At 40.0% G+C, this 18,638-nt stretch overlaps 2 protein-coding genes across 6 annotated transcripts; one reads left to right on the top strand and one right to left on the bottom strand.

The window, feature by feature from the left end:
* The first annotated feature begins 328 nt into the window (after window positions 1-328).
* hgh1 (HGH1 cochaperone) lies at window positions 329-8,076 on the top strand. 3 transcript variants are annotated; one of them, XM_088601773.1, is made up of 7 exons: window positions 329-426; window positions 1,342-1,964; window positions 2,613-2,713; window positions 4,022-4,120; window positions 5,372-5,463; window positions 5,861-5,983; window positions 7,109-8,076. In XM_088601773.1, the coding sequence occupies exons 2-7, from the start codon at window positions 1,423-1,425 to the stop codon at window positions 7,307-7,309; spliced, it is 1,158 nt and encodes a 385-aa protein (XP_088457899.1). In that variant the 5' UTR covers window positions 329-426; window positions 1,342-1,422; the 3' UTR covers window positions 7,310-8,076. The 3 variants fall into 3 exon arrangements, with proteins under 3 accessions (XP_088457899.1, XP_088457898.1, XP_088457901.1); XM_088601772.1 differs by having other exon boundaries at window positions 396-462; XM_088601775.1 differs by lacking the exon at window positions 329-426 and adding an exon at window positions 468-487.
* Window positions 8,077-8,828: 752 nt separating this feature from the next.
* LOC148651465 (testis-specific serine/threonine-protein kinase 5-like) lies at window positions 8,829-16,057 on the bottom strand. 3 transcript variants are annotated; one of them, XM_088601769.1, is made up of 8 exons: window positions 15,629-16,057; window positions 14,594-14,701; window positions 13,843-14,045; window positions 13,293-13,348; window positions 11,766-11,898; window positions 11,406-11,521; window positions 10,372-10,542; window positions 8,829-9,597 (listed from the first exon to the last, which is right to left on the bottom strand). In XM_088601769.1, the coding sequence occupies exons 1-8, from the start codon at window positions 15,827-15,829 to the stop codon at window positions 9,182-9,184; spliced, it is 1,404 nt and encodes a 467-aa protein (XP_088457895.1). In that variant the 5' UTR covers window positions 15,830-16,057; the 3' UTR covers window positions 8,829-9,181. The 3 variants fall into 3 exon arrangements, with proteins under 3 accessions (XP_088457895.1, XP_088457896.1, XP_088457897.1); XM_088601770.1 differs by having other exon boundaries at window positions 15,634-16,057; XM_088601771.1 differs by lacking the exon at window positions 8,829-9,597 and adding an exon at window positions 9,604-10,226.
* Between the last annotated feature and the right edge of the window lie 2,581 nt (window positions 16,058-18,638).

Genomic DNA, 18,638 nt, shown 5'->3' with positions numbered 1-18,638 from the left:
AATCACGTTTCTCGCTACTTGTCAGGAGCAGCCAATCAGATTGTGTATTCCTCATAGTCGTCACTTCATCTGACCAATTACTGCCTGCCTAAGCCCTAAGACTTCCTTTCTCTTTTCCTTCGTCCACCAAGTTTTGCCTAAAACGCGAATGAATGCAAAAATCTGGCCTTACCTCCTTAACATATATACATAATACCGCAAATTATACATCTTAAGGCTTCCCCCAGTAGCGCAGACACGGCTGGCGTGTGTTTAGTTTTTAAAACATTTGCATTCAAGTGAAAACTCCAATTCCCAGAAAGCATTGTGCCAACGAGACACGGGCTGATTAGAACAACCAATCGCGTAATCGCTGTCATCCACGTCGCGTTCTGATTGGGCGTAACTGCGTCACTCCGCAGTCCAGCGGAAGCGCGTGTAGACATGGTAAGTGTGTGACATGTGGACGCTGAATAGAGTAAGGTTAGTACAGTGTATTAATATCAAGGTTTGAAGCCACAGTTTTTAAAATAGAGATGTTGTGATTCTTGTTGTTGTTAAACAATGCAACGTGTTCATGATTTTAAGTGTAGTTGTAGTTCAAATTAAGTGTTTCAGTTATTGTCGCTAAACTGTTTTTGAAACGGCTATTAAATGCGGTTCATTGCTAAATTACAGGATAACTTTTTCACCGAGATCACAACAAAGTAATTCCCAAGTCACTACAGGAATGTAGTTTGATTTGAGCTCATTATTAGTAATATGTATTAATGCTAATGACCTAATGTTTCTGTTGTTATTACGTATAATATACAGTAAAGTGCTTAATTGTACCAGTCTATTTATGCGGTCTGTGGGATTGTATAAACAGAAGTAATGCCAGTCATAGGCTTTGCTAAAGCCAGTCCAGTCGTTTTACAGTATTGTATTGAGATGTTATTTAATTATTGGCGCAGAACTATCTTGAATCCTGTTGTCTATTCTTGCCACAAAATAGAAACTACCAAAGTGTACAAACTGCATTCTGATGGAGCAGACACGTGATTTTAATCTCACTTTACGAATAATATCATTCCTTGCTCCAGTCACCTCTCCTATATTCCAAAGACAACCGGGCAAAATCAGTAAACCTGCTTTGCACACATACTGTATTGAGTTAAGTTATGCAGTCACAGCCTCTAATGACATATATCTGTTCAGAGCATATGTAGAACACAGAATAGCTGGAGTATGCCAAGTAAAAGGCTCTTTGGGGGGAAATATGGTGATTTTCCATTACTGTTTGTTCTACATTTTAACACTCCCTTGAACAGTCTAAAAAATTGAAAGCTGTGATAATGTATCTTTTATTCTGTGTTTTAGGCCTATATTCTAACGTTTTGGATGCAGTCCGCTGTGTAATCTCCCAGAAGACTTTGTCTGGACTGCTTGAAAAGGACAAAGATGTTAAATGACAAGGAGGCACAGGACCTCCTGGGTTTTCTTACCCCGGAAACGCGGCCGGATGTCAAAGGTCAGGCCACGGCATACATTCTCGGCCTCACTGGCACGAAAGATGGCTGTAGGTACCTGCGTGGCAAACCAGACTTCCTCAAGGCTCTCCTGTCCCTGACGAGCGACGCGTCGGTGGCCATTGTGAAGGACTGCTACCACGCTCTGATCAACCTCTCTGCGGATGAAACGCTGCATGAACCAATGGTGAAAGAGGCCAACGTATTGCCACGCCTGTTCCATAACCTCTTAGATCCCGAGTATGCCTTTGCGGACCGGATCTGCACCATTCTGACCAACCTCTCACGGCACGAGAAGACCTGCAAGGCTGTTTTCCGGGTGCTACAGGAGGAAGGGATTGGCCTGGCGAAAATAGTGGAAGTGTTCTGCACAGAGGGATACAACGCAAAGGCTTCCCTGCACTACCTGGGACCTCTTCTTTCCAATCTGACTCAGCTACCCGAGACCCGGCAGTTCATACTAGATAAAAACAGGTAGACAAGACAGACCACCTGTGCTCTGTGGAACCACAGCTTTGTATTATTACTTATGGATCAGGAGAAGAGTTTTCATGCATAGCGTGTGCTAAAACGTTTCAGTAGTGTTAGATTAGAGCTGCTTTTTTCAATCTGTTCAATTGTCTGGTTTTAAGAAAAAATCTTCCATTCATATTCATGTTTCAGCATCTTCTTGCCTCACATAACTTAGCAGGCTGGCATATTTTTTGCAGTCAAAATTACATCTATGTAGATCAAAAGAGAACAATCCACTACATGCACCACCAAGATGAAACATACCTGCAAAGATAATAGAATGTTAGCAGTGTGTGTGGAGTTTGTAATCTGATCATACTGAGAGGATGGTCACCAGATAGTATTGTCTTCTTAACCTGATAATTCTATCATATCATGTTGTAAATATCATCAAATAAGCTTGTGTCAAACATTTTAAATATAGAGGAATCTGAAGTGAAGATGTCTGGAATTTTAAATGTCAGAATTCATTAATAAATTATGTTCTCTCTAAGGAAAAGGTTTTGAAATCAAAGTGTACAATATGGTCACATGGTGATCAGATGTATTTGAAGACATGAGTTGGCAGCCTGCTAACCCTTCATGTTCTGATGGTTTCCCCTGCGCCAGATGTGTGGTTCAGCGACTCCTGCCCTTTACCCAGTATGAAGCTTCGACAGTCAGACGTGGTGGCGTCGTGGGCACTCTGAGAAACTGCTGCTTTGATTATGGTAATCAATTAATTCAACAAGACCCTCTTGACCCTTTAAGTCATTTGACCTCAAAGTAGTATAATTAAGTTTTCCTTGCTGTACTACGGAAGCCTATTAGTGCCACAGAGAAAAAAAACTTTTTGCATTTAACCATGATAACATTGTGTTAAAAAGCGATAATTACTTTGTGACAATATTGTCCAATATATTAATACTGTATCTTGCTATATGCAATAATATTGTCCCATGCAAAGTGTCATTGTCTTTAGCAACATGAATTGATGTAAAGGAGTTTGTGTTCTGTTTTTTCTTTACTGTGCAGAACACCCTGTCATTGAGCATTCCTGGGTTAAACGTGTGTCTTTATCACCATTTCCTGTGAAAAGCAGAAATGACACGGCTTCACAAATGCATTTTATTCTTCACACAAACTGCAGAAACAAGCACTGTAGATAGGCTTTTCACCTTATCTTTAAAAATTGAAGAAAATATATTTACATTGACTTGACAGTAATACAGTACCTAATATTATCTTACTGTTGCCATTACTGTTGGTTAACTTCAAAAGCTTTTAGCCTATGCTTTCATCAAATACATTCGAATTTGGAATTACACAGCAAAATTCTGGAAACATCATTTTAAGGGAGAAGAAATAGTATTACTGTGTCAGTTTGCACACACATGAATGTAAAAAGATACAGGTGTGCAAAACAAAATGAAAAACAAACACAAGCCATAGTCAACAGAGTTTGCATTTGTGGTCCTGTTGCTGGTGATGCGTTTACAACACTACCTTGTTTAATGTATCACATTTAAACGCAAAAATTATCTTGTTTAAACACAAAATACAGTTTTTCCCATGTGGTGTTAATGAGCTTCCTTATTGTACACTGCAAGGCATATGAACATTTCTTTCTTGCTTTTACAAATTAGACTTTGGTATTTTATATATATATAAAGTATAGCTAGGGTAATCGGTGACCAGTATAACCTTGTGAATCTCAATATCCATAATCAAAGAAACAAATTGAGACTGGGTTAAGAAGAGACTGGATTCTGCTGGGGACATTAAAGTCTAACCCCAAATTGTGACTATGAAAAGACAGAATAATATTCATTCACTGACTCTATGTTCGGTTTCATTCTCCTCACCACAGCGCCAACAACAAAACTGGGCTGTGACCTTCTAGAATCAGTAACTAATAGTAAAAAAAGTCACATCTGCTACATTTTCTCTTTTGTTTCACTTGCCCATCATCTCCGCCCCCTGCCAGTAACTGGCCCTTCCAATCCAGGTGAATTCCTGAAAGATTTCTGTATTTCCAGCTTACCATGAGTGGTTGCTAAGCGATGCAGTGGATATCCTCCCGTTTCTGCTGCTGCCTCTGGCCGGCCCTGAAGAGCTCTCAGAGGAGGAGAATGAAGGTAAAATAAACTGCTGGCTTGCAGTAACCCGCAGGTCCCCATTTTTATTGATAGCATGGGGAGTTTTCTTAAACCATTTTAGAGATGTTTCATTTTGAGTTTTGTGGTAGCCTCATTTAAACAGGCTGTGGGAAATCCGAAAAGTGAAGTCTGTATACTGTAAGATCTCCACATTTGCCCAGCAGAGGGCAGTATGTGAGTATGGGGGTGGGGCGGGGTAGGGAAGGAGTGTATGCTGTGAGATTTTTCCTTTGGCACTGTACATGTTGTGTTGGAGCGCACTCCAACTTCACAGCTGAATGGAAACTTAAGGAGAAAGAATGCCATGCAAAGATTTATTGAAGTGTGACCACAAAATACTGTGTGTGTATAGATAGATGCAGACATATAATGTTGCCTTCTTGAGGTTCTTGTTTTCCATTCAGTGAGATGTGATGGCAGAAACAATTAGTTTTCCTTCTCCTGACCTCAGAAGGGATTGAACAAGGAATTTTTAGCTTTGTCCAGCGTTTAAAACTAATAGGTAGTAGTTATCTTCAGGGACTCTCCATTTATCCTGTTATGTTTATTATTTTATTTGGCCGAAGCTTTTATCCAAAGCAACTTTAGAGAGGTTATTATAACCTATTTTTTTATAACCTATTTGTCGCAGAAGTTCCTGTGAATTTTGCCATCCATTTAAACAGCTAGAGCTGGAGCAGTGTGAATAAAGTGTCTTGCTCCCGGGTACAGGAGCACTGTCTCCACATGGGGTTTGAACCCACAACCTTCCAGTTAGGGGTCTAAAGCCCAGCTCACTTGACAGCTGCTTATTGTACTGTCCGTTATTAAAAAGCATGACAAGTTAATCCAAAGATGCATCGACCTCTTGCTCTTCAGCATTTTGCAGTAGCTTCAAATATGAATTCAGTCTTGGAAAAACCATGGAGCTTAAGAGTCTATAAACCTGTGCAATAATTAAAGCAGTCTGTGTAGATGATCGTATCCCACACAAAACACCCTTGTCATTAACAAACAGAGCCTTTATAATCTATGGTTATGTGCAGTAATACCCAACAGACCCATTCACATCTTGCATATGTTTCCATTAATAACATGTACCTAATATGACAGTGGACTGAGTTGAGCAGCGGGTCTTCCTTAAGGAGCATTTGTTTTTCATACCTTTATACTAGTCTCTCAAGATCCTTGACTGAAACCCTTGATAAACCATGAGAAAGAATAAAGATGCTGCTTGACTGTCTGCTACAGGACTGCCTGTGGACCTCCAGTACCTGCCTGAAGATAAGAAAAGAGAGGAAGACCCAGATATCCGACAAATGCTGATAGAGACAGTGCTCCTGGTGTGTGTATTTATCAATTATACGTTAAAACGTACCAAGGAGATGTAGAAATCACATCTGTTAAATAGTGTGTATGGCCATGATCATTCCCAAACTCATGTTTATACCTTTGCAGTACAATAAAGACTGCGGTTCTAACTATAGCCTTTAAACAAATTGAAATCTGTCTTTATATAAACATTTATCTTACAAGGGAATTGTAAAATGGCTGGTTAGTTTTGATTACTTGATTGCAGCTCAAGGCTCAGATTACTGTAATTACTACTGTTAGGAATTATTCTGATTAATCTCAGTGCAATTACTGAAAGCCCCCGGAACATGTACAGTACGTTCTGGATGGAAAAAGTATGCTCTTTTTGTTACAGATGTCTCAAATCTTTTTGTTTCTTTTCTCCAGCTTACTGCAACAAAGACCGGTCGACAGATTTTAAAAGATAAGAACGTTTACCCCATCATGAGGGAGTTTCACAAGTGGGAGAAGGATCCACATGTTGTTTCTTCTTGCGAGAAGTTGGTTCAGGTAAGCATTTGGACCTTAAACTTAAAACTTTGAACCTGGTTGTTTCAAGCCATTTGTACTCCATTACATGAATGTTAATTACATTCTGTTTTCATAGAAAGGTTGTCATTTGACCAAGCACTTGCATAAAGCAAATACTGAGATTTCCCCTTGACTTTGAGCCTGTGCTGCATATTACACATGTACTGTGCTTTCTCAAACATTCTTAAGTGTCCATTGTTATGCTTGGTAAGGCACCAGATACTGAAATTAAAAACAGTATTCTCTACAGACATTTACGAGTTTGGCTGCAAACGAGATACTCCAATTTTCTGGAAAAAACGTAGTACCCCCCTTCTCCAACTGTGGTGGTGTGGCTGTCCCTTAAGTGGGAACTTCTGAATGGAAAAGATGTCACATTGTCTTGCATTAAATCTTGATAGACCTAATAACATCTGGGGTCCTTTTGAACTGTGGTCCCAGAAGCCAAGCGGAGTTGTTCCATAGTTACATTTTACCCAGCCCCTTTCATCAGTTCAATAAAACATAAAATAAGAAAGCCTTAGCCTGATATTTCCTTTCATCCTTAAAAATTAATGGACAAAAAGTCCCCCATTTTTAATACGAGGCTTTCAAGCAGCTTTTGTTTCACTTCTGAAGAAGCCTGTGAAAAACAAAGCTATAACTTCAATCATTTATTTTAATGAAATGTTTGGCTAAATGACACTTAATTCGTTTCCTGCTCATTTTGTTTGAGATTGACTTAGTATTTGTTTGTATTGGCCTGTGACATTATTCTTTTTATTTCGGTTCCCTGACATCCACCAACTTATTAAGGAGAACAACCTGAATTCTGCCATCAGCTGTCATAATTAACATTTTGGTTCATGTTTTCTTTAGAACAATTAGTTTCTAAGTCTGTTTGCATGATGCTTAAATAACCTCTGGAGGTTAAAACTCACAGTATAGTTTCACTGTGGCTTTAAAGTGGGATCACATAAACAAAGTTATTTGAATGAGTTCTGACATCAAGCTCCTGTCCACAAAACATATGGTTTGTATTTAGGAAAGCCACCATGACTTTAGACCATTATTTTTCCTGTTTCTTCTCTCATTTTTTTAAATTGTGTTTGTTAATATCCCTAGGTCTTGATTGGGGATGAACCTGAGCCGGGAATGGATAATCTGTTGGAAGTTAACATTCCGGAAGATGTTGAAGAAAAGCTCCGTCTTTGGGATGCAAAGGAACAGGAGCAGCTTGAGAAAGAGAAGGAGGAGTTTTTAAAAACCGGGTGTGAGGGACGAGCAGAATCGGAGAGCAGCAAACATAAAGAACTTCAGCCGTGAAGGCTGTATTCACTCGCATAGGGGAGTATCGCACTGTACTTCGAAAGCAACCTGCCAACTGGAAATACAGTATATAGAAAAGTCCGTTTGCTCTGTATGTACAGTCTGAAATGAAGAAAACTGCGTTATGCATAAATAATAAAATTAACGAGCGCCATCTTTAAATCAGGCTTTTCAATGTAAGTGATAGCTCCCGAGGCAATAGATTAATTCTAATTAGAAATCTGCTATTTTAAAACAGTGTTCTAGTTTTTAAGAGCAGCCTCCTGTCCCTTAATGTCATGTAATGTCACTTTAATGTTATATACAGTGCACATGTAATATTATGTATATACAGCATTAGGAAGAAGTAAGATAAGATAAAATGACTTTATTGGCCATATACAATTTTTGTTGTATTAGGAATTTCTTTTTTTCACATACCCCAACTTGCTCTCCATGAGACACACAGACGGGGAGAGAAGCTTGGGGTCAGAGCGCAGGGTCGGCCCTTTTTATACGGCACCCCTGGAGCAGTTGGTGTTAAGGGCGTTGCTCAGGGGCCCACCGGGATACGAACCGGCAACCTTCCAGCCACAGGCGCAGATCCTTAGCCACAGAGCCACCGCTCCGCCCCAAGTATGGGCATTGTGGAGAACATGAGTGTAAATGCTAATAGTAACCTAGCTGTAATCTGATACAAAATTCAGTGCATTATCAACTGTCATTGAGGCAATCATAAATTGTTTAAGGATGATGAAATTAAAGAGGTACATGTTGATATCTTCGTATTGAAGTAAAGGCTTCTTTCTGCATCAGATTGCATGAGACACTGAAGAATGTTGGTGTTGGAAGAAGAAGGAGCTGAGGCAGAAAACCTAAACTCTACAAATGATGATAAGCACCTCAGGTTGTGTTCTGCATAAAACCCAGACTGTTTTATCAATACTATATTTTCTAAAACATTCAGTTGCAAATATCAATGTTAATGTCACTGCTAGAACAGTGACACATATGTGCGAGTACAGGCATAGTCATTAGTATATGTATACATACCTATACCAGAGATGAATCACTAAAGAGGAATTCACTTTTTAAACAAATATTGAATTTTGAAGGGGTGTAAAACTAGCATCGAACATAAGGTATCCCAAACTTCATTTCAGAAGATCAGTAGTTAGCTCATTGTTTAATAATTCCATGCTGCAAAACTATTCTAAAACTGAAAGATGGCTTTCTGTTGTTTCATGAAGAGAGGCAACTTGGACTGGGCAAGTGTCCAAAAAACTTCAGTACGTCGGCAATAGACACACTGAATGCTTTGGGTTGGGAATGACATGGGGCAAAAGTAGTCGCAAGAAAGTCTCTTGCATCCTGGTCATATATAACCATGTCCTTGTGCTCACTTGACTCCTTCGGATGAAGAGATCAGTGACTTAGATTGTTAGATGCATCCTGCGTCTGCAGAAGACAGTAAATCGGGACATTTTTGTCAATGTGGCCACCATCAGATTCATTCTACTTTATTCCTTTCAAATAGTAAAGAGCAATTAGGTTATTTTTAATGGGCATTGTACAGGCACATAGGATCATAGGAATATACAATGATTATACAGTGGTCTAATACAATACGAATTCCAGCTTAGTATGATTTATTATTTATTTATTTTTTGTTTCACAGCAGATTTCCTATTTGAGTCACCTATTGTAAATCATGTCATGTATCTGCGCATCATTAAACCACAAGTGTAACCGGTAATTAGTCAGTCCATTAGGCATTTAGTTAAAGATTATCCTAAAATCATGAATCACCACGGCTTTTGGGCTCTCAATTTAAGTTATTAAGAAAAAATGTTGACAGCCGAACACAATTGGGCGACTGCGTTTCACTGTCTAGAAGTGCGCGGCGATTTTTCGAGACTGTCTGAGGCTAACTGGAGGCTCAGGTGACCCGTGGGAGAGGCTGTGCTGTTGTCTTTGAGTATGGGGGCCTGCAGAGCCAGGTTTGTGGAAGTTGGGCAGGTTGCAAAAGGGTTTGGGGCTAGAGGGCAGCCTTGGTCTACTGATGAAGAGCCTGTTGGGATTCGGAGACTGGTGTGCAGATCGGAGGAAGAGACGGCTTTGAGGGACTCCTCCTGCTTTCCGAGGGGTGTCCCATACTTCCTTCTTCTTGTCTTGCTCCTGGGGCCTCTTTCCTCCCTGCTCACTGCATGCTGTGTACCTGTGGCCTCCCTGTTTCAGGTGCCTATCAGGGATGACTGGGGCGGACTGCTGGTAGGGGGAACTCCTAGCAGTTGACGTGACAACACCTAAAAGATATATACAGGGCAAAGCAGAGTTGTCTTCTCAAAGTGTGTGACCTCTGATTACTTTTTATAGCTCCTAATTTGGAATCATCCAACCGCAGGAGGGACGAGGACCGGCAGCTACTTTGTCAGCACTGTACAATGTTTATATGTTTCACACTGCAAGTTGCAACACTGTCAACTATAAGAGTCATGTGATTGTCACTGATGTCACAAGCTCAGAAGTGCTCGACAAATCACTTCTTGCACAGCACGTTGAGGAGACTTACCAATAAAAATCAATTTATGAAGTGGGATAATAATTCAGGTGGGTATTACAGTGGTGCAGTGGTTAGCAGTGCTGCCTTGCAGCTCAGCGATCCTGGGTTCAATTTCTGGGGTGCTGTCTGCATGTAGTTTTATATGTTCTAACTCTGTTGACAAGGGTTTCCTCTGAGTGCTCCAGTTTCCTCCCACAGTCCGAAGACATACTTGTACTGTAGGTTAATTGGCTTCTGGGAGAACTGGCTTTGGCGTGAGGGTGTACAGTACATGTCTGTTTGTGTGCCCTGCAATGGACTGGCATCCCATCCAGAGTGTACCCTGCCTTGCACCCGTTGCTTGCCAGGATAGGCTCCAGCTCCCTTGAGACCCTGTATTGGATAAAGGGGTTTGTCAATGGATGGATGGATACCATTGAAGTGTTAGGAAAAGGCAAACAACAAACACCTCCATACGGACGATCATATCGTATTTGTTCATTTTGGAGCACCAGGTGTCTGGAAAATGCAGGGATACCTTTCTTCTCTTGGACTCTGTTCTTGTCAGTGATGTCGCTCCTGGATGTCCTCAGTGTGTGAAAAACGCTGGACATCGCTGGCGCCATCCAGTGGTGGATGCATATCTGGCTCAAACCCAGTCGAGCAGAGGGCTTCCACTGCAAGAGCTTCCTGATCAAATCCTGGCAGCCTGGATAGAAGGGAAAGAGTGATTGAAAAGCAGCACTACTGGGGCCAGTCTTTCCATGACCCCAGGCAAAGAGAAAACTCTCCCAGTACATTCCAGGCATGACTATCTCTACTCACAATCACTCTTTCCAATATTCAAGAAAGTGACCTTCAGATTCGAACGCGCCAAGGCAGGAAGCCAGCATTTAACAGCAATAGCTGTGAGCCCGTACGTGACTAATAATCATATACTGTTGATTTCTATTTCGTTTCCCTGCCAGTTAGTGCAAAATGTGTGCTGTCTGAGTAGATTATCATTTGCTGTATCTTGAGCTGAGTGAATTGGCTCAGGGTAGAAATTTCCACTCCAGCTCTGAGGGGCTGAGTCCCTGTTGTGAGAATTTAAAAATTTCAAACCTAATTGTTACTGGCAAAAAAATGTTTTCCTTAATTTTACATGATGAAGAGTGTGTGACTTTTACTGATGCAACTATCAGCGTATTGTACCAAGTAGTGGAAATCAACTGTTTGAATAGCAGACCTTCCTCAACATCGGTGCCAACTTGAAATATGGGCCAGTGCTTCAGCTTGAAGAGATTTCAGTTCTTTTCTTTTTTTTTTTGGAGTCTGCTTGGGGAAGGAATCGGTCTAAAATTTCAGTGATGAGGGAACTTGATGGATTCAATACTAACCCTTAATCTGTGGGAGCCTCCAGAAAATTCAGACGTTTAAGGCATAAAATTCCCTTAGCATGGGAGGCAACACATAAGGAGAGAGTCCTCAAGGTTTTTAAGGGCCATATTAGCAATTCTAATTAGCCGGCTGTGCAAATGTGATTCATTAGCGTTTCTTTTTATTTGAATAAATTGAAGGGGTGGATGGTACCGGGTGAGACTGGTTGATTGAATGGCAGATCTTTCCTCATGAGTTGGACCAGCTTGCGGGGGTGTCTTTCATGATAGGGAAGCTTCCCAGTTACCATGGCATACAGAATCACTCCTCTGCGAAGACAGACAGAGAGGTCAGAAGGCCTCAGCATAAAAATAGCACCTGGGCAGAAGATTAGAATTTTTACTCACATTTGTATTGAAATAAAAGCATCAATGCCTATTTTAAAGCAAAGGACCACAATGGTCCACACCTACTGTACACGACAATCATGTTTTAAGAAGGGGATAGAAGATGCTAAACCAGATACAGACTCTGTAGGAATAGAATGGAAGTGTGAGGCTTGCACCTACTTACAAACTCCACAGGTCTGCCTGCTCGCCGTTGTACGTCTGAGCCAACAGAATTTCAGGTGCCGTGTAAGCCACGGAGCCACAGAAGGTGTTCATCAGCACACTCTTATCCGTGTAATTGTTTGCAAAGCCAAAATCTGTTTAACAACAAAACAAGTTATTGAATTGCCGACATGTTTTGTACTGTTAGATCAAAATCATTACCTCGTGTTACCTGGTAACACATTCCATACTGTTGCTTGGAGAAAAGGAGAAGAACCTCCCTTTGTAACAAACTGTCACCGGCCAAGTGACCAGGCTTGGCTCAAAAGAAAAGAAACTCCCACAAAGCAGTCTTCAAATGCAAACAAAACCGGACTTATTGCCCCAAAAAAAACCCTCACAGGAGTACTCTCCACACCTTTCCTCCATACTGAGCTCTCCCAGTCCCTTTTATAGCCCCTCCTATCCCAGGGCCCTTCTCTCTTAAAGGGACTTGCTCATATCTGGTGGACAGTTTTTAAACAAATAAAGTACTTAATACAAATCCAGAGTAAGCTGTAAAGTTGAACAAAGTCATGCAACAGCTTTTATACCTTCAAACCAAACAAATAATCATACATTAGTTATTTATAGATGGCCTACTAGAAACCTTTCCCTTTAAGATCAGCAGTGTTTTTAGTACTGCTGATTTGGCAGTGTGGGGAACTACAAACTACAAACAGAAAGTGACTGGTGGCCATGTTGTCCAACACAACACAATACTCCAACGGGGAACACTGCAGTGATTTTAGGGGAACAACAAAAAGGGTAAGTATCATTCACACTTTCTTCGTGTCACATACACACTCTCAAACGTACCAGAAGGGTAGAGGGAAATATTGGAGTATTTCACATTGTAAAAGAAAGAGAAATAACAAGCACTCTGTCACACAAACTCACAGCGTAGTATGAATGTAACCACATTCTTCTTCGGCTTGTGTGCTATAGGTATCTGAAGATGTAAATACAAGCACATTTACAGTGGGTATCTCTCACGATCAAGGGATATCATGTTCATGATGATTGATCTCCATGAACTCAAAGGCCAATAAGGACTCTGCATAGTCTCTGGTAAGGTTGAGTAGGTGTTGTCTCGGGAGATATCTGCACAAACTGCTCATAGTGAGCTCCCTTCATCAGTCTTCCTTTGACTTCCAGTTCTGACATCCTTGGTTCTTATAGTGCTGGGCTTCATCCCAGTTGTTACTCCTCCATTTGCTTTAGTTAAGCACCATTATCTCCGAGAAATTGAGGATGTTCATGTTCGCTTTTACTATATATCGTTCTGGCCTTCTCTAGTGCAATTGTGTTTAGCAAATGACATACATGTAACCAATTCAGTCACTAATGGCAAATGATCCCAGTTTCAATGTTTGTGGTGTCAGAGAGAGTACTCAAGAGAAATGGATTAAGTTTCATTGTGTTTTTAAAAGGCTCTGAAAACCTAATGAAACTTGAATTCAATGAGAAAAGAATCAAAACAATGAAAACATAAACACCATGCACTTACCTGTTAATTTTACATATCCCTGCGCATCCAATAGTATGTTTTCACATTTTAAGTCTCTATCGGGGGAAAAAAAGCACCAATAGGGAAACCAGTCAGGATTTTCTTGTTGTGGGTTGGAAGAAGTTAATTACTCTGCATTTATACCCAGTTGAGGTCTTAAGCACTCTTCATGCAGCCTTTAATCCAATTGTGCTGCTAAACTTTAACTTTAATCAATTTTTAACACAACTTTAATCCAGTCTTTCAAATTTAAAGCATTCTGCATATTTCAATTAATTCTTAAATTACAGAAAATTATTATTTTTTTACATTAAAGGCTGTAAAAAGAGCTCTACAAGCTAATGAGTGCGAAGTTTTAATACGAAGAATTTAAAATCAAATTCAAGCCCTGCATATGTTTGCGGTTCGTTTTACAACAAAGCATGTGGGAAAAAATGAAAGCATGAAAAAGCTCTTGGTGCTTTCCTTACCTACTCTTAACACTTTATATTCACACTGTTTCCATCCTGCGACGCCACAGTTGCAGACAGACGTGTGACCTACCCCGTACCTGTGTACAATATGATTCCTATGGCAGTGCGTCACGGCACTAACGATCTGCTTAAAAAGACCGCGGGCCTCCTCCTCGCTCAGGCCAGGGCTGCCCTTGGCCCGGGACACAGCATTGACGTGTTCCAGTAAGTCCCCTTGCGACGCCAGCTCCAGGACCAGATACACCCGCTTCGGAGAGCGGAACATATCGTACAGCTGGATCTGTGCAACCGAAAGATAACCGCGTCATGCACACGAACTTGAATCTCTCCGTTTGCGTTCAAAGATTTTGAAAGCTGAGCTGCCGCTCAACCTTAAAATAAACCAGACTGATTTCCCCCTATTAGTCGTTTTGGTAGATGACCCCAAACCTGTCTCCATTTAAACCCCAAGACGCATTCAGGTGATCCTTTCAATGCCATTGTACTGCCCAAGCTGTCGTTCAGATGTTGTCAAGTGGATGCTGAACTGAGTAAACGCATGACAATAATCTCCCTCCACCGATTATCCTGGATATCAGAAGTGAATAATGACATTTATATTTCCTGACTCAATGCTGATGTAAAATACTTAATTTTCAGACTCTTGTAGGTAACAGGTGGCCTATCGCAGTGTCTCTAGATACGGTTAGTAAGGACATTTTCATGAGAGACGTTTTCTTTAAGTACGTATTCTAGGATATAGGATGCATTTCGCATGAACAATGACATTTCTATGAAAGCGCATATATATTTAAATCTGTGAATGCAAATTGTAAGTCTAAACCTTACCACACTGGGATGTTTGTAGGTTGCATTTAAAGCATAGATTTCTCTTGGCAGAAACTTTCTTGAATATTCAGGGGGAGCTTCATGTATAGATATTATTTTGATTGCAACCTAAAAATATGAAAAATATTAAAGCAAGTGGCAAATTCAACAGAGTAGTATAAATTGTAAATACTGTAGTTAAGCTTCATTACAAAATACAGAATAATAGCCCGAACAGTTATGTTAAAGACATATTAGGCAGGACACCTCTAGCCAGCAAACAAATGAAAACATAATCTTTTTAAAAAGCATTTATTTCGGCCACACAGACTACAAAAGCAGGCAGTAAGGCTCAGAGAATGTAGAGCAGAGTAAAATAATCCTTAGTACATCTTTCTAATTCAGAGATTTTGTGAAAATTCGAGATTGAGCAAAGACGAGCAAATGCACATTTTCTTCCAATCAAAATTATTGTAAATTATACTTTTCAGAAAGTTTGATGGGATTAAACATTTAAGCAAATTGGTGATTTTGTGTCATTACAATATGTAATGTCAACTCTACCTTCCTGTTGCTGTGCTGCATTCTGTAAATGAACCGTCGGTGTCAATACTGCAGGCCAGCATAGATAACCAAGCAAATACTCTCCTGACCAAATCCTTTCATAAACCATAATTGTCCCGGAGAACAAAAGAGAAGGATTTCTATAGTCACACTACAAGGCATCTTCTCTGCTGACTTTACATCCATATAATTATATTTGCATTGGATTTATCTAAATCCAAATCCAACCCCAACTACATACAACAAGTACTGCACATAACTAATGCAGATCACCTCATTGAGGTGTCTTTTAGGCCTATTCCTTGTTGCTCTTAAAACGTGCAGGACTGTTTAGAAAAGAATCCAGCAACTGATCCTGGTGGAAAATAAAGGCAACAACGAATGATGTGCTTGGGTTTTCATGATAAGGAAATATGTTCCATATTTCTTTAAATGTCTTTCATAGCCTGTGATGACAAAAATCTGTATTTGAGTGCATCAGCAGTACTGTACCATACTGTGGTTTTTGCTCCTGAGGTCCTTGGCCAGCCTGTAGTTCTGGCAGATCTTATCTGGTGTTGCATATCCAAGGTAGACTTTGGAAAAAGCTCCAGTGCCGATTTTCTTGGCTGTGAGAAGATATCCATTCTCCTGGCACTCAACGGCCTTTTCTTGCAGAGACTTCCGAACTTCCTTTGTTTTAGAGCCACTCATGTTGAAACACTTAAATCCCAACTTATTTTTTTATATGACCACATTTCTTTATATTATATTTTTTACAGTGCTTTCATACGAATGAATTAAAGATGCTTCCTTCTAGTGCAGATATTCTGCTCCCGATTTAATTATTTCGATTCCTCGTGTCTTTTCACATTCTTGAACCAACTGGCAGTTATTAATTTCCTGAGCTACAGTAAGTGATATAAACTCGCTCTTAAAACCAAAACAAACCCAGAACAATGTTTGGAAATGTTACCATGGTGATTGCCATTAAATAGTGTAGAACATTCTAGAACATAAGAAAAATTCTTTCATTGTTAAAATAATAAAATGAAACATTAGTATTGTTATTGTTATTTTTGCTACAAGAAGGATAATGAAAGTATTAGCCGTTTCATTGTATTTAGTTGCAATGTGGCTTTTTCTGTAGATTATGATGTAATATTCTCTGTTGCCGTTTGGATTTAAAAAACTGATGATCAAATTAACTGGTGTCTAATATTTTCTAACTGTTGTAAAAGTAAAAAGTTGCACATTACACAATGCTCTTCTGAGTTGAGTTTTATTCTTGTGGTGTCTGTGTGAGAGTTGTAAAAGCCAGTCTTTTCCCATTTAATGTAACACAAGTTGATTTGTGAGGCCTGCTGTTTATGAAATGCTATAGTTTCACTGCTCCAGCTATGCACTCGGAACAGAACTTTAACAGGCTAACTTTCCTGCCCATTGAATCCTCTGGAGTTCATACAGCATGTATAATGAAAGGTTTAAGGAGGCAAGTGAGACAAAGAGACGGTTTAAAGTTTTATTAATCAAAATTAAACAAATTACAAGCCAACGGACATCATTCCGAGAGACCATTTTTAATTAGGAATGCATAACACTGAATAGATTTGGCCTTGATTTGCCTTATAAGGGGGACTTGGTGCGATTTAAGTCCATCCACTCATTTCCCAAAAGCAAGAATATTTTTTCAGGGGAAATGCTTAGGTTGCAAACTCCTCAGTAATATATGTACGTCTCTGCAGGGAAGTTATTCATCAGCTTGTCTCCTTGTTCTGTGTCTTTTATTATTTAGAATCTAGTTGAAGAACAAATTTTCCTTCTGGGGAAACGAAATGATGGAAGCCCATTAGAGAGCCAGCTCAGAATAGGTGTTACCACATTGCCTTAGAGAAGCTGAAACTGCACCAAGTTTTGTGGATTGAATTATTAATTGATTGAGTGTTACTGTTATTTTTATTTCTGTTCTGCCATTGAAGTCACCCTGCTCTGCTTAATTACTTTGGATTGCTGTAGAGGGGAATAAATTATATTTAAAAGTGTGATGCTGTGAGGATATTTGTTTTGCTTTTTTTTTGTTTTCCCCGGCATCACAGGTACAGGAGCCTTGTTTTATTTCAAACTAGTTATAAACTGTAGGAAGCACTGTTACAGAAGTCTCGATGCCTCTACTGCTCTAAGCTGACACATCTACAAAAGAGTTGTCTTAGAAAACCAGCAACAATAAGGTTAAGCTTAATGGTAGAGGTGTGCAGGTCAGTACAAGGACACACTCTTGTCTCTGAGTGGAGTGCGTGGGGTGTTTTCTCAGCTGAATACACTGAGCTGAACAAACCATTAAAAAAACCTCATCTCATGCAGATAGCCAGGGAATTATTACCTTTGGCAAATCCAACAGGTTCTTAACTTTTTAAAAGTTTATTTTTTCCTGCAAAATTTGTATTAGTGAGGAAAGTTTTTTTTTTTTACCTTTCCCCATATAACTCAATGCACTTGCTCATGTTCAAAGGTTGCAACGTCCTTGGTGCTGTGGAAAGCTGGATTAATGCTGGCCAGCTGGGGTTGTTACACTCTCTGCAGGAGGTTAGTCTCCTCTTAAAGGCCTAGTCACATCATCTTTTTGTGGGTTTTGGTTTTGGTTTAGGAGACCTGGGTTGTGAGTCATCTATCTCTCACTCCATTTCCGCATTGCCTTCTGTGTGGGACGTTAGACGATGCCTGTGTCCTCCTGGTAAGCTCCTTCTGATTTTAGCTGCTCTTAATCTATTTTGCTTAGCTAACTTTTTTGTATACACTTCTTTTTTGCAGTCTTAACAATAACAAAACAGCTTTACAAATAATAGCCTCCACACCCTCCCCCCAAAAATTAACCTTTCCCTTTATCCTTAACACCTTGACCCTCCCCCCTCCTTTCCTCAAGACTCAAGACCTCAAGACCTTTCCCGAACTCCTGCCTTCTCCTTGAGCTCACCCCTTTTCAGATACCCAGTCCCTTGTGTTCTGCAAAACCAACCAGAGAATTGTGGCAGGACTCGCCATGCTTTTAGATTTTCTATAGAAACTTTGGGGCAAGCTCCTGAACGGGGGAGACTCATGGGCTGGGGCCTCACTGTTTTCGAAACAACCTTTCTTAGATAGATAGATAGATAGATAGATAGATAGATAGATAGATAGATAGATAGATAGATAGATAGATAGATAGATAGATAGATACTTTATTGATCCCGTGAGGGAAATTGCAGTGCAACAGCAGCTTAACACACACAACACAGCCACAGTGTAACGAATTATATACTAATAGTACAATACATACAATACAATACAAGAGTTACTCACAGTCCGGACACACAAGAGGAAACTAGAACAGAACAGTACACAGAAAATCGTATCACACGTATGAATATAAATATAGATGTAACCATAGATATAAATATAAATATAAATGTATTGCACAGGTCCCTGGCATATATTGCACAAAAGTGGTTGTAAACGGGAAAAAGAAAAAGAAAAAGAAAGAGAACAG

The sequence above is a fragment of the Lepisosteus platostomus genome, chromosome 12, assembly GCF_059453375.1.
Source record: "Lepisosteus platostomus isolate fLepPlt1 chromosome 12, fLepPlt1.hap1, whole genome shotgun sequence".
NCBI classification, from domain to species: Eukaryota; Metazoa; Chordata; class Actinopteri; order Semionotiformes; family Lepisosteidae; genus Lepisosteus; species Lepisosteus platostomus.
This window is presented reverse-complemented; position numbering and strand designations above follow the sequence as displayed.

Bases quoted from the DNA above. Each gene is read 5' to 3' on its own strand.
- hgh1 (XM_088601773.1), top strand. From the start codon at position 1,423: ATGTTAAATGACAAGGAGGCACAGGACCTCCTGGGTTTTCTTACCCCG. The intron at 1,965-2,612 runs GTAGACAAGACA...CCCCTGCGCCAG, and splicing joins TTCATACTAGATAAAAACAG to ATGTGTGGTTCAGCGACTCC. The intron at 5,984-7,108 runs GTAAGCATTTGG...TAATATCCCTAG, and splicing joins CTTGCGAGAAGTTGGTTCAG to GTCTTGATTGGGGATGAACC.
- LOC148651465 (XM_088601769.1), bottom strand. From the start codon at position 15,829: ATGAGTGGCTCTAAAACAAAGGAAGTTCGGAAGTCTCTGCAAGAAAAG. The intron at 14,046-14,593 runs GTAAGGTTTAGA...TCGGTTGCACAG, and splicing joins CCTACAAACATCCCAGTGTG to ATCCAGCTGTACGATATGTT. The intron at 11,522-11,765 runs GTAAGTAGGTGC...CTGTCTTCGCAG, and splicing joins CAGGCAGACCTGTGGAGTTT to AGGAGTGATTCTGTATGCCA.